The sequence below is a fragment of the Emys orbicularis genome, chromosome 5, assembly GCF_028017835.1.
Source record: "Emys orbicularis isolate rEmyOrb1 chromosome 5, rEmyOrb1.hap1, whole genome shotgun sequence".
Lineage (NCBI taxonomy): Eukaryota > Metazoa > Chordata > Testudines > Emydidae > Emys > Emys orbicularis.
The window spans coordinates 115,684,220-115,699,441 of record NC_088687.1 but is presented as its reverse complement, the minus strand read 5'-3'; the positions used below and the strand labels follow the sequence as shown (position 1 = coordinate 115,699,441).

Here is a 15,222-nt window from a genome sequence, read left to right as displayed (position 1 = left end):
TTCTTACACCTATGCTGTTAAACGTTATCAGAACAGACTTAATATCCACAGCAGGCTTCTGTCAAGCCTAAACATGCCCCTCTGCTCCCAATGTTCCCCACCGTGAAGCTTTAGAATCCTTTCTAAGGCTTAATTGAAGCCTACATTTAATATACATTTCGTCTCATTCCCAACTGCCTAACCAAGATCATTAACCTTCCAAATCAATGCAATTAGCACAACTACTAGTATGGCCTGCACACTTACAAAGCACATTAATATCATGCATACCCGCAGATGTTCCCCCAATAATATATACTAACTCCCACCATGGGGCATTTCCAAGTGCATCTATATCACTTCGAATATTTAGACTCTCCTATCTTAAGGTCAACAAATGTTCTGGATGTTTACTCATTAAGGTCTGCACATTTAAATGTGGTATGACTCAGCTTAACTCTATCAGTCTAGGGCAGCACCAATTAGGGGGGCATTAGCTGATACCTTAGTGGATCTCATTCTGGGGAGCTGGAAAAATTACCTTGCCCCTATTCAGGTAACTTTTCTTGGAACCAAGCAGAACATTGGCCACTCATAGTATCATGTGGGTCACAGAACCCGGGTTCTAGCCCAAACCAGAACATCTCCATTGCAATTTGATAGCCCCACAGCCTGAACCCTGAGATGCCTTGGTGCCACGGGTTTTTTAATCAGAGTAAATATACCAATACTGTGTCAACTAGTTCATCCAGTAAGTCACCCTTTCTGTCCCACCCAAATCTCAATCCTTTGACTAAAATGAGGAAGACGACAACAAGATCTCGCTTTCCTCTCCCATGCTGGATGAACAGGCCTGAGAATATTTTTTTAACTTTAGCCTGTTTTTCTCACTGCAGAGAGCAGAACAAGTGATTTTTTTAAAAAAAATAGTTTATTTGCCAGCGGGACAAGTGGGGAAAGAGACGGGCCTGATCTTTCCATGCAGGCTGGTAGAACTGGAGTCCCTGCCAGTGAGCAGCAGCCACTTCTTGTACAGCGAGGTGATTCACATACACCTAAAGCTTTGTCCACACCACTGACAAGAACCATTGCTGAAAATGGGTGTCAGCAATGTGTGCAGCAGAACCAGTGCCAAACATGAGCAATGAGTAAGCATAGATAAGAAAACTATATTGTGCACCAGGTCAGCTGCACCCATTGCTGACACCCATTGGCAGCAGATCTCTTTTATAATATAGACACGGCCCCAGAATCTGTGCTATCTAGGGACTTAGGAAGGAAAAGCAACCGTCAAACGATTCCTGAAGGGGCTGGAGAACTCAAGGTACTCAGACAGCAGGAATAACAGAAGCCAGAGCCATCAATAGTCCTAGAGCTCAACTGTCCTGGGGGAGACACTCCAGGATCCTGGATGGGACAGCTAACTGTGGACACACTGACACGGTGAATCTGGAGGCCTGTAAAAAAACAACCCAACCATTCGGGGGAAGTGCTATAGGGAGGCAAAAACAGAAGACTCTGCAGATGCCAAATTGTTGTGGTGGCAGAGCAGATGGTGAAGGAGTGGGAGTTAGGACCTGCCACATACACCACATCCTCATCGTTCCGTGAAATGTTCAGCCTCACATGGCACTAAGGGCTAATAAGCAGTCAGAAAACATTCTGCATCCTCAAGGGTGGCGGATTAATATGCAGACCTGCTGTTGGCAAGAGAGAGTTTAGCAAATGTAGTTTAGCTGAGCTCCTGAACTATAGTTGCCCAGATAAGTTAAGTCCCCATTTATAAAATCTCCCACAAACAAAACTATGTTGCCTTCCTCCAAATTTCACCCTTCACCCAAACATCCAGAGTTATCCGAAACAGCGCAGGATCATAGACATTACATCCTTAGACGCTAGTGTCGATTTCAAAGCAGTCTAGCTTCCTTGCACTGATTCTAACATGTTATGCTGTCCCATCAATGATCTCATCCATTACACTAATCAGCATCACCAAAATACACACAGAGGAAAAACTTTCACAATGACAAGTAATGCGTTTAACTACTGTATACTTTACATCACATTATCTGACTTGATCTTTTCTCTGCTTTTTATTAGGCACCCACAAAAAAAAAATAAAAAATAAAGATAGCGTCACAGAACATCTTCTATTTTATGGATGGATGTGGAATCTACCATTCAAGAACCCCGATCATGAGCAATTCCAGATAAAAGAGTGTTGCAAGGCTCTGACTGAGGGACTTGGGAGCATGTTGGAGGTGTCCCACTTTAGCTCACAGAAAATTGCCTCTGTAGTCATTCTGTTGGAATGCAATTCTTTGGCTGTTAAATAAATAATGAATGCATTGTCATAGCTTTAATGAAGATAAATACAGGAGCCTTGTGCTTATGGAAGCTGTACAAACAGAAGAGATTACATGTATTTTAGTTGCTTCTATGTAACATCTTCTGGGGGAAGCCATTCATCTCCTAAATTTTGCATAAAAAGAGTTCAGTTAAGGCAACATTGTTTTAAAGAGGAAGTGAATAAAGGAACAATGAGAGCTAGAGTCACTGAAAAGTCAACGGAAATCTCAGAGTACAATGAAGAATCACATTACTGTCATGTAATCAGAGTTGTAAATTCAAACCTAGTGTGAAGCCATTCCCATCAACCCTTGAACTTTGTCCACTTTCTTGTTCTAACTTGATCTTGCCATCACCAAAATACAAAACAAATCCTAACAGTTACTAGGGCTGGATGAAGTCAGTATTGACCTGTGTTTAAGGCACTTGAAGTCATGCGATAACAGAAGAATCTCTGCTTTCATTAAAAAGGTCTCTTGCTCTCATGATTACAAAGAAAAGCTGAAAACAGTGTAACCAAACCACTGATATCTGCCGGAGTGTGCAGACAGCCTGAATCAACAGCTACGAAAGGTTTGACCTGCACTATACATCTTAATGGGGTGTTAACTCCAAAACCCCAATGCTGGGGGTCCCTGTCTAAACAGAGAATGTGTGATAAGAAGAGAAGAGTGCAGCAGGCCTGGCCCATGCACTCAACAAGCTCCCAACAAGCTGGAATAAGTATTTGGGGCACTATGTTGCTATTCCTGCCTGTCTTGGGGACGAAGGAGCTCCTGTTACCACCCCGGGATGCGGAAAGGGGTCCCATGCCACTGATCCTTTGCAAGGAGGAGAACCCCCTGTCACTGTACAGGGGCATACATATGGTAGGGCCATGGTATGTAGGGCACCTGATTGCCTTGCTTTGGCCCTGACTGTAATGCTTGCTGGCTATTTTATTTTCATATTTTAAAAAAAAAAGAAACTATGTATGAAAATATAAAACCAAATGTGCAATATTAGCCTACAAAGCTGTGCCAGTTCTTCCCCAGATTAATTTGCTTGTATGCTGTATCCACACCTCCTACCCACTTTCAACTGTAAGCCCTTCAGGGCAGGTACCATCTCTTTTGCGTGTTTGTACAGTGCCTAGCACAAAGAAGCCTCAGTCTCAGCTAGGGCCTTTAGGAGCTAACATTTATATAACTATTTACTAAAAACATCCACTACATAATAACTGGACAAAGCATTCAAACGGCCTTTCCCCACCATGATTTGGGTCAGTTTTCTCGTTAAGCTGTGATCATAAAATATAAACAGTGCTTATCTGAAATACTGTAATGGAGTTTGCAGGACTTGCCAATTTCTTTTTTAAAAAGCAGCAATAAATATTACTATAAATGAAAACCAAGACAACAGAGGCAGAAATGATGTGTGGGGGGTAATACAGAAAAGGGGTAAAATGAAACACTATGTGAGAGTTACATATATATCTTCACATACCACATGGCAGGGTATGTGAATGTGTGAGAGAGAGGAGCAATGACTTTGTTCACATATGAAATCCAGACGGGTGGATATTTACTGTGACAAAATGCTGATTAAAACTACGAACTACGAATGTCAGAAAGCAGAACAACCTTTAGCAGTGAACAGCCATCAGTTCTATATTCTGTGCAAATAAAACTCACCAACTGGTCTGCTCTTGCTTCCAAGTCATTAGCAAATGATAAAAGATCCACTTTGGTAACACTTTTATTGATCTAAACAAGATACAAGCAACATTTTTATTGTCATTACTACTGCATTTACATTTACTTTAAAATTATGGCACTGCTATTACATAAACATAGTCCTTTCCCTAAATACTAAGTTATTTATGGACCTAATCCTAAAAAGCTTTCTTGTTCAAGTGTTTTTATCCAACTTATTGTGTCCCTTAAAAGCCCACCCACACACGGAACCAGCCTTTAATCTGTTTTGCCTGTTAAGCAAACATATGCTGCTATATTTTCTTCCAGATGTGCATGACCTCCCAGATTTGAGGTTACCATTATCTTACCTCTGTCAAATATGCTGCAAAGTTTATTCCATCTATTCCTGAAGAACTGAAATCCAGAAGGTTCCGCTTTCCGATTTCATCCAGCAAAACGATATTGCTAAGATTTACATTAATATGTTCAATTTTCAGTGATACATCTTCTGTATACTGAGGAAAAAAAGACAAGAAGCAGTTCTCACTGAGTCCATACTCTTCCTGTGATAAGGCACTTCCCACTTGAAAGCACTTGCTCCTGTTGATTTATCACTCATGTCACTTAACCCACATAAAAATTCAGTGATCAAATTCTGCTCCCAGCTACACCAGTGGAAGTCAAATTAATCTGGACATATAGTAGGTCTGATTCTTCCTTTCCCTGCAGCATCCCCATACTCTCATCTTGCAATGTCCTAACCTGTCTCTACATCCTTTCGGCTCCTCTACAGATTACTCTATTTCCATGACCTATTTCAATGTGCTTCCCTCAGGAGGGTCCAATTTCCATCCAGAACAGATACTGGGATAAAATGCAGGAAATGTGTTTCTTCAGATAAAGCGGTCTTAAAATGGCCAGGCTATGCCATAGACTGTATGATAGATCTAGAGAATACAGGGCTCTAGCATTTTATCATCAACCCTGACAGAAATTCTGTACCATAATTGGATAAGGGATCACCAATTGACCATAAAAGATCCTCTAACAATTTATCAAGATAACAGAAAGGCCCCAGCCTACTACGTAATGAAAGACAAGTACTATATTGATTTGTGTCGTCCAACAGACCGAGCATTGGACTGGGATGCAGGAGATCAGAATTCTATTCCAAGTTTGTCACTGGATTGCTGAGAGACCTTGGGCAAGTCATTTCATGTCTTTGTGCCTTCATTTCCCCTCCATCCTCTGTCTTGTCTATTGTTTGTATACTCTTTGGGGCAGGGACGGTCTCTTACTATGTGTAGGCTCAATGCCTATCATAATGGGACACTGATCTTAGTTGGGGCCTCTAGAAGCTACTGCAATACAAATTAGTACAGCTGATGACTAGTAATGATATCCAATTAACCTTGGCCAATTCTAGAAACCAAGTTGGGAGAAATCATTTTTTTCCTCTCTCAAATAATACAAGTTTTATCATGGGTTGTGGGGTGCATATAGGACAGCAATTCATCTCTTTGGCCAACTTTAATTCTGGTTCCTGCCAAACTGAACATGTCAGTATAGAGGCTTGCCATATGAAGAGAGAGACTGTATGTTGTCTTCAACTAATAAGAATTCTCAGCATCTCCTGGAGAATGCTAGACTTTGAGGTCTTTATGTACGTAAAATAAAAAATCGTGTCAGAGTTTAAGGCCAGAAGGGACTACCAGATCATCTAATCTGACCTCTGGTATATCACAAGCCATGAACACCTCCAGCAATGTTATGACTTATAAATAAGGCTATGATTTAGTCATGGAGGTCACGGAATCCGTGACTTCCAAAGACCTCTGACATCAGCCCTGGCAGCTGGGAGCTGCAGGGTCCCACAGCCTCCCGCAGTGTCAGGGAGCTATAAGCTTCCTGCGGCAGCTGGTGGCAGGGGGATCCCCTGCAGCTCCCTGCGGACACCACCACTGGTCGCGGGGGGGATTTCCATGGCTCCCGGTGCTGTGGTGGGCACAGGGACCCCAGCAGCTCCCCACCACCGTGGGGGGGAGGGGGAGCCCTGGAACTCCCAGACAACCAGCATCTGCCCAGACCCTTCCTGTTTTATCATGGGTAGTTTTAGTAAAATTCAGGGACCGGTCACTAGCGTCTGTGAATTTTTCTTTATTTCCTGTGACCTGTCCATGACTTTTACTAAAAATATCTGTGACAAAATCTTAGCTTTATAAATAAGTAAGTAATCCCATGCATAGAGCTCTCCATGCCCATGAAGGCCCTGAATGGAAGAATTCTACAAAGTTATTTACTAAAAATAAGACACTTTCTCCCATCTTAACCAGGTTTGACTGTTAGAGAATATAGGAATGGATAACCCCACTCCCTACCCCCCAAAACCACCAGTACTGTACTGTGTTCAATAACACCTGAAAAAGTTAGCTGACAACTGCAATGTCCCTCCACACACTCCAAAATTAGGATCACAATCACAAACTTCCTTTACTTACCATACTAATGTTTAGAAACTCATTGATATTGAAGAGATTTTCTAGGTGAAGTGTGGTATAAATTCCTTTGTTTTCTTTGCAGTCACTATGAAAATAAATGATGTATATATCAATTTGAAAACCAACCTTGGTGCTATTTTTTTTAAATGATTAACAATGCCAGCACATTTTAGGTTAGTCAATTTTTATAGAGTTCTAGCCATATCTTTTGGATGTCAGGCTATAGGAAGGACAGTATTTAACAATTTGCTTAGTTTTAAAGATTCTTTGATGCTGTAAAATACACAAAACAGCTTTTCACAAGGACAGCTGCTTTTGTTCGATTGTATTATACTAAGACTACCTATAATAACTGGTTTATATGTGGGTCACTCACTTTTGCTAGTGATTCCCCAGGAAATTAGGGGGTCACCTTATACAGTATATAGGCAATTTTTGGTGCTGGAAATCTAGAATATGGAAATTGCTGGTTTTTGAAGACAAAAAGGAATGCATGGTAACAGCTGTAAATCCTGGCCAAGATTTTTTTTTTTTATTATTAATACCTGTAAACTTTTTCAAAGGTCAAATTAATATCTGGATTTTTAAGCACGATGGCAGAAAGGTAGTTTCTCCAATGTCGATTCAGTAAGTAGGGAGTATCCAAAACCTAGAACAAAGTGCACTGAAGTTATTTATCGTAATTCTACATTTCTAAATTCCTGCCTGCATTTGTTTATGCGAGCCTTCAACGCACACATACACCTCCCCCTCAGAGATCATCATCTGCTGATGGAAAAAGAAGCGGATATACAAGACCCAAGGATCTTTCAGGAGCAGAAAGTGAAAAGTGTAGCTCCACATGTTATCATGGGCTGCTGAGCTGCAGGGATTACCTCCAGGGTAGGCACACAGTATTTGCATTGCCATTCTCGGTTGAATCTGCAACTGAGAATGGCAGAGGATGAGCCTCTCCATCAGAGTGGACACTAATAGCCCCATATTATCATGACTGAAGTGAGTCATCAAAAATGCCAAATCAGCACAAAAAATTACAAACATCCTAAAGACTTGTGGGTTTGGGGTGGGGTTTTTTGGGGGGGGTTGGTTGGTTGGTTGTTTAATATTTTGAATATGAACAACTTCACCTTAAACAAAGTCCTGTCTTCAAAGGGTTCACAGACCAGCTTTTCTACATTTCCACCTGTAACGAAGGTGATGACCACTATGATCATCAGCACCCAGGAGAAAAGGAAACTGAATCCTACTCCACTGAAAAAGGTAAAAAAAAATCTAGTGAGAGTTTAAGAACACTGAAGTGCATGCAGTAGAGAAGCCAAAATTCAGTAACTGTAGCAATTAACAAGAAGAGGCAAAGACTGTTCCCAGTAGTGCTGCATCAGAGGTCCCCAAATTATGGGACATGCAGAGGAATGTTCAGGGGGGTGCAGTGCAGCAGCTTGGGCTAGCCCCCCTGGGGGATGGGAAGGGCTCCCCTCCCCCCCCCCCAACATCTCCCCCACTGCTCCTCCCCTCCAGGCCTGGCTCCGCTCCCAGACCCACCTCCACCCCCCTTACACCTGTCCGCATCCCCCACCCAGAAGCTGCGGCTCCGCTCCTGGCCCTGAAAGGAGGGGGGCTCAACTCTCAAAAGTTTGGGGACCACTGAATTGTCTATATGGACATTTAGTTTGTGGCAAGCTGGGGTATAAATCTATATCACACTAGCCTGCTGTGCACGACCTGGCTGCGTGGACTCTGCTGCGTGCACACTTAGTTTACCCCACTTTGAAATGGGAGTAGAACAAAGCACACTAGGGATCAGAGTCTGGGACACAAACAGGCTGGCTCATTTCTTAGGTTGGAAGTGGAGCATATTGCCTCTGTCAAGAGTGAGCGCATTGCCTTTTACATTTTTTTTTTTAAATGAAGCCTCTAGTCTTCAAGAGTGGTTGTGCAAGTTCCAGCCCTCCTCAGCAAGAAGGATGGATTAAACCCAGTGCTAGGATCCCTAAGGATCATGATCACCCACAGAAAAAAAGCCCTCAGCGATCAGACAGAAATAGGCCATATTCCCCTATTCTTCTGATGCAGCAGATCTAATCTCTCTCTCTTTGGGAGCCCACTCCACGTTTAAAAATGTGTTCCATACATATTATTTTTAGAGGAAAACTACAGATTCCCTTTATAGTCTAAATAATTTGACATATGTCCCAATTTTGCAATTCCCAAATTGGCTTAAATGGATGTTTGTTAGTTACAATGCTCTCACTATAAGAGATTAACATGGTTTATCTTCTCACATGATCCTCTAGTAAAGACATTACTGTATATTAATGCCAACCTAACATCTTTTAAAGCATCCCAAGGCTAGAACTTGCTTCCAGAGGCACTTACTTTCCAAACATTTAACCTGTATTTTCATCTTAAAAATCTATTTTTCCTCCCTCAGTTGGCCAGCGTATATATTTACCCAGGTAATAAAGCCACTGCTCTTCAAAATATACTTTCCACAATACAGTATATAACTGCAAGAGATGTTTGTGTAATATTTAACTTATATTTGTTAAAAATAAAAACTCACGCCATAAGGAAATTGCCGCCAGTGTTTGAGATACAGCCTCTGGTTGTTGGAGAAGCATGTTTATCATAACCACAAGTACCACATAATAGTCCAAGATAGTAAAAGACCAGGATCAGAATCACCATGCAGCAGAGAATTAGACAACCCAACCATCTAATGAATCAATATAGACAGTTACAGGATTAATATGTATGGCACACCACAGTCCAAAAATCAATCATGAATATTAAAGAAGAAATATCAAAGAGATTAGAGGGTAAAAATATTATGCAGGGTGACCAATAATTCAGAAGAGACCCATCTCAAATGGGTTATAAATGGAGCTGTGCAAATATCAACTAAAAATCTGTGAGTGTGGATTTGTTATAGAATTTCCAATTGCTCTTGTAAAGTTTACTTGTCTGAAAATACACACATACTACTTCATATCTGAATGTTGAAAGCGACAAGGAGTCCTGTGGCACCTTATAGACTAACAGAGGCAGGTATAAATATGCAGACAAGAATCAGTCTAGAGATATTTATACCTGCCTCTGGAAATTTCCACTACATGCATCTGATGAAGTGGGTATTCACCCACGAAAGCTGATGCTCCAATACGTCTGTTAGTCTTAAAGGTGCCACAGGACTCTGTCGCTTTTTACAGATCCAGACTAATACGGCTACCCCTCTGATACTATCTGAATGTTGTAGAACAATTCTGTTTTCAGATTGTTGGGGTTAAAACCTATGGTAAAGGTTTTGCTTTGCATTGCAAAGTGCAAAATTGTGCATTGCTGCAATTACAAAAGCACACAGATAAATGGCATATAATCAGGGTACTGCAAGATTAACCCTAATTCTTACCAAAGTATTCTTTCCTTTTTACTCATGACAACAGAGTAATTCTGCTCAATCTACCTACATACGTAGAATTTATCCAACACTACTCCACTCTAACACCTTCCATGCCTCTCTCCATCCTTCCTTTCATTTACTCTGATTATTTCTCTCCTTCTCCCTTCAGCTAATTCCCTCCCATCTCCCCTTCTTTCTCACTCTTGCCCTACAAGACATTGGATGCAATAAAATAAAATATGCCAAAACAAAAATAAAAATTTCACAGCTAACCAAAAAGAAAACTGTGGAACTAACATGATATTTGCAAACCATCAAGCTGCTTGTATGTTACATCCCTTATGCCCACCCTTTGTCTGGTCTAAATAGACTAAGTTCTTCAGGGCAGAAACTGTCTCTTATTTTATGTTTGTAGAGTGTCCAGCAAAATCCTGGCAGGGCCTCTACCACCAGACAAACAATAAATTACAACAACTTCACAATAGCATCAAGGCTCCATTGTAGCTCAGCGATCACACTTTTATTGTCCTGACAAAAACAAATAATTATTTCAAAATATTCCTAGACAGTGTTCCCCTCCTACCTCATTACTTAAGTAATATGTACCTACCTGTAGAAATCATACTGTTCCACTACTGGGAAATAATCCTGAACATATGCCTCACTCTGAGTAAGATATATTGTTAAATCAGCTAGAACCTTCTGAACAGGAAGCATTTTAGTGAAGCTAGTGATATTTGAACCAATGAAGTCCAACAAATTTTTGATATCTGAAAAAGCAAGCATTGTGGGAGTACATTGTTACAAGTCCATAAAAGAAAAATTATATTCTACATACACCAGGTTAAAATGCTCATTCATTTCAGCCATATTGTATATGGAGAAAGGCAAGCCATGAAGACAAGCATGAAACAGGACAGGCAAGCCACAAGGAATATTAGCTTTCAACATAAGATAATGGCATTTTAACACACACATACTGTAGTTTTAACATTCAACTTAACAATGAAAGATGTTGAAGTCAAGTCAGAGTTTTCTTGATTCTCTTGATTCATTTTAAAATGATTGTGTCTTTTTTAAATCCAGCTAACTTAAATCTTGCAATTTTTTTGTAATATACCAAATAGCAATACTGAGCAAGGCAATTAGGTACTACATTTATGAATGATTAATAGGAGAAGTTTTAAGATTGTTTAAACTAGGGCTGTCGATTAATCACAGTTAACTCATGTGATTAACTCAAAAAAATTAATCGTGATTAAAAAAATTAATTGCGATCAATCGCAGTTCTAATCGCATTGTTAAATAAAACACCAACTGAAATTTATTAAATATTTTGGATGTTTGTCTGCATTTTCAAATATATTGATTTCAATGACAACATAAAATATAAAGTGTACACTGCTCACTTTATATTATTATTACAAATATTTGAGCTGTAAAAATGAAACAAAAGAAACAGTATTTTTCAATTCACTTCAATTCAAGTACAGTAGTGCTATCTCTATCATGAAAGTGCAACCCACAAATGTAGATTTTTTTTTTTTGTTATAAAACTGCACCCGAAAACAAAACAATGCAAAACTTTAGAGCCTACACATCCACTCAGTCATACTTCTTGTTCAGCCAATCTTTGTCTACATTTACGGGAGATAATGCTGCCCACTTCTTGTTCACAATATCACCAGAAAGTGAGAACAGGCGTTCGCATGGGAGTGTTGTAGCTAGCGTCGCAAGATATTTACATTCCGGATGCACTAGAGTGTCATATGTCCCTTCATGCTTCAACCACCATTCCAGAGGAGATGCGTTCACGGGATGGATCACTTGATGATTACCTGTTCTGTTCATTCCCTCTGGGGCACCTGGCATTTGCCCAGTATGGCCGTTCTTATGTTATGTTCATGCTGATGACTGGTTCTGCTCGATAACAATCCAAAGCAGTGCAGACTGACGCATGTTCATTGTCATCATCATCATCATGAGTCAGATGCCACCAACAGAAGGTTGATTTTCTTTTCTGGTAGTTTGGGTTCTGTAGATTCCATATCAGAGTGTTGCGCTTTTAAGACTTCAGAAAGCATGCGCCACACCTCATCCCTCTCAGATTTTGGAAGGCACTTCAGATTCTTAAACCCTGGATTGAGTGCTGTAGCTATCTTTAGAAATCTCACACTGGTACCTTCTTTGTGTTTTGTCAAATCTGCAGCGAAAGTGTTCTTAAAATGAACAACTGAGTCATCATCTGAGACTACTATAACATGAAATATATGGCAAAATGCAGGTAAAATAGAGCCGGAGACATACAGTTCTCCCCCAAGGAGTTCAGTCACAAACTTAATTAACGCATTTTTTTTAAATGATCGTCATCAGTATGGAAGCATGTCCTTTGGAATAGTGGCTGAAGCATGAAGAGGCATACGAACGTTTAGCATGTCTGGCACGTAAATACCTTGCAATGCTGGCTACAGAAGTCCCACGCGAACACCTGTTCTCATTTTCTGGTGACATTGTGAACAAGAAGTGGGCAGCATTATCTCCCATAAATGTAAACAAACTTGTTTGTCCTAGCGATTGGCTGAACAAGAAGTAGGACTGAGTGGATGTGTAGGCTCTAAAGTTTTGCATTGTTTTGTTTTTGAGTGCAGTTTTGTAACAAAAAAAAAAAATCTACATTTGTAAGTTGCACTTTCACGATAAAGAAATTACACTACAGTACTTGTATGAAGTGAATTGAAAAATACTGTTTCTTTTGTTTATCATTTTTACAGCTCAAATATTTGTAATCATCATATAAAGCGAGCAGTGTACACTTTGTATTCTATGTTGTCATTGAAATCAATATACCATATATACTCGTTCATAAACCGAATTTTTTTAGTGAAAAAAGGGAAGCACCAGAGAAGGGGGTCAGCTTATGAATGGGTATAGAGTGGGAGAAGTGGGACACAGCCCCTGCCCCCAACAGAGGCAGAACAGCCAGCAGAGCCAGAAGAGAAGAGGCGGGGCCAGAGTCTCTCCGCTTCTGGCCACGCTGCTCTCCCCCCAGCCTCCGAAGCAGCTGCAGCTCCAGGGCTGGCAGGCTGCAGCCACGCCACCCGGCCGCAGCCCGCCGGAACGTGCTGCGGCCGCACCGCCCGGTCTGCCAGAGCAGCTCCAGCCAGACCAGAGACATCCTCCCCTGGCCCTCTCCAGATAAGGTAGGAAGGGATGGGATGGGGAGAGCGTGGGGGTCCTGGGCTAGGGGTGGGGTCATGTGGGGGGTGGTCACAGGGGTTACTCCCTTGACCCCCAGCTTCTCCCCCCCAAAAATTTCCCCACCAGTCGCTGTCCCAGCCCGTCAGGGTAAGCAGCTGGTGCGCCGGGACACTTTGTTTACTTAGGTTTACCTCTGTGCCTGTGGACGCGAGGTAAACAAACCATCTCGGCCCGCCAGCGGCTTATCCTAACGGCCCAGGAGCCAAAGTTTGCCAACCCCTGAATTACAGGGTCGGCTTATGAACGGGTCATACACATTTTCCATTTTTACTTATCCATCTGGGGGGGGAGAAGTCAGCTTATAAACGAACTGGCTTATGATCGAGTATATGCAGAAAAACATCCAAAAATATTTAATACATTTCAATTTGTATTCTATTGTTTAACAATATGATTAAAATGGTGATTAATTTTTTTTAAATCGCTTGACAGCCCTAGTTTAAACACTACTTCCTATGGCATACAACACACCCTGTTAAACAAATTAAAGATCCTATATTAACTTCTCAACACAGAAAGAGTTAAAAGTTATTATTTGTCTTTACAAAATCCATATTTTAAATAAAAAGTCTTTCCAATTAGTTAGCAGCATTCTTCAAAAAGATGTGCTAATGAAGTAATATTTTGGTCATCTCAATTTATGAGGGAACATGCTAATCTGTTGGCATAATTTAAAAGTTATATTTAGCTGCACAGAGATCCTAAAATATTTCATACTTCCATTGTACTATAAATATATAAAGAAATGCATTTTTCTTCATTCCTTTTTCCTTCAAAATTCTGATGCACCCTATTCCATCAGGATACATCCTGTCAGATGTCAACTTGCCATATGAATTTGGTAATGGCCAGCACTGTCCCCCCACTCCAGGAGAATCAGGCCTCTTTTGCGCTTTGAAACAAATAGATTCAGGTACCAGGTTTCCTAAACCCAAACCCTCCTTCTCTTTAAGAACTAAACTGTTCATGAAATTAACTCTATTACAATTTTTTCCTCTATTTTTAACTTGATTTCTATCCTGCACTCAGTTATTAGTAAGAAACATCAAGCTGCTAAAATAATGAAAGCCTGCCTGGTTTTATGCAAATTAGCAGCTACTGGAAAGGAGTATTTTTGCATTTAGATCTCCTTAATGAAGAAAATGTAACATCATCATCTTAGAAAACTTTGACTCATTTTAGACAAGGTCACACAGTATGCTATGTTTACATACATACTGTGTATTGTTTTGCCAAACTTACAAGGAACAGCTGTTTATATTGGCAGAACAGGTCCACAATGCAAGAACAAAAATTAAAACACATTAGTATACACATTCATATATTAAATGTACTACATGTTACCCTTTAATGATAACTAAGCTGTTAGCCAATTTAACTGTTTTAACTGTTTGATTTTTTGGGTACTTAAAAGGTTAAAGAACAAGTTAAAATATTATGTAAGGCATGTGTTTTACCCACTAGATTTTATACCACTACATAGATCAGTTCCTTTTTTTATTAGGAGCTAAGCTTAAATAAATAATAAATACTGTATGCGTGCTTTTTCCAACCAAAGCACTGTCAACATTATAGCACAATAAGGATATAGTAACCCAAATGCCATTTAGACTTCAAGATTTCACTTGCAAGGCAGTAGTAGTCCAAGAAACAATGCATAAAACACCATATGTTGTATTCTTAGATTTAATTTTGAGACAATAATACTGCCAAAGGTGGTCTTCTCAGTCTACAAAAATGTGAACAAGTTTTAGATTTCATCTTTGATAGCATTTTCTGAAACATCACCAATAAAGAGGATACAAAAATATAACCATGGTAAAGGAGTGATACTAAACTTTAATGTTATGCTCTAGAAAACAATTTATCAATCAAAATAAAAAGCAAATTCTATTATCAGTTTCACCTGATAAGATGTTCCTGGTTTGGTTCAGCACTAAATCTGGAGTATCATTAAAGGCTGCATAGCCCTAAAATAAATGGAGAGAGTTAAAAGAATATCTCAATGCTGAATTGCTCACATTTGTTTTTCTGTTGTAAAAGGGCTAACATTATACACATC

The 15,222-nt window shown here is 40.1% G+C and overlaps 1 protein-coding gene across 3 annotated transcripts in view; it reads right to left on the bottom strand.

The window, feature by feature from the left end:
- PROM1 (prominin 1) overlaps positions 1–15,222 on the bottom strand; it is a 76,971-nt gene that overhangs the window by 11,288 nt on the left and 50,461 nt on the right. For all 3 annotated transcript variants that reach the window (XM_065404882.1, XM_065404881.1, XM_065404883.1), the window contains 8 exons: positions 15,067–15,130; positions 10,513–10,672; positions 9,066–9,218; positions 7,630–7,753; positions 7,048–7,151; positions 6,503–6,587; positions 4,373–4,519; positions 4,002–4,073 (listed from right to left, as the gene is read on the bottom strand). In XM_065404882.1, the coding sequence (XP_065260954.1) occupies positions 4,002–4,073; positions 4,373–4,519; positions 6,503–6,587; positions 7,048–7,151; positions 7,630–7,753; positions 9,066–9,218; positions 10,513–10,672; positions 15,067–15,130 (909 nt within the window). The remainder of the gene's footprint in view (positions 1–4,001; positions 4,074–4,372; positions 4,520–6,502; positions 6,588–7,047; positions 7,152–7,629; positions 7,754–9,065; positions 9,219–10,512; positions 10,673–15,066; positions 15,131–15,222) is intronic.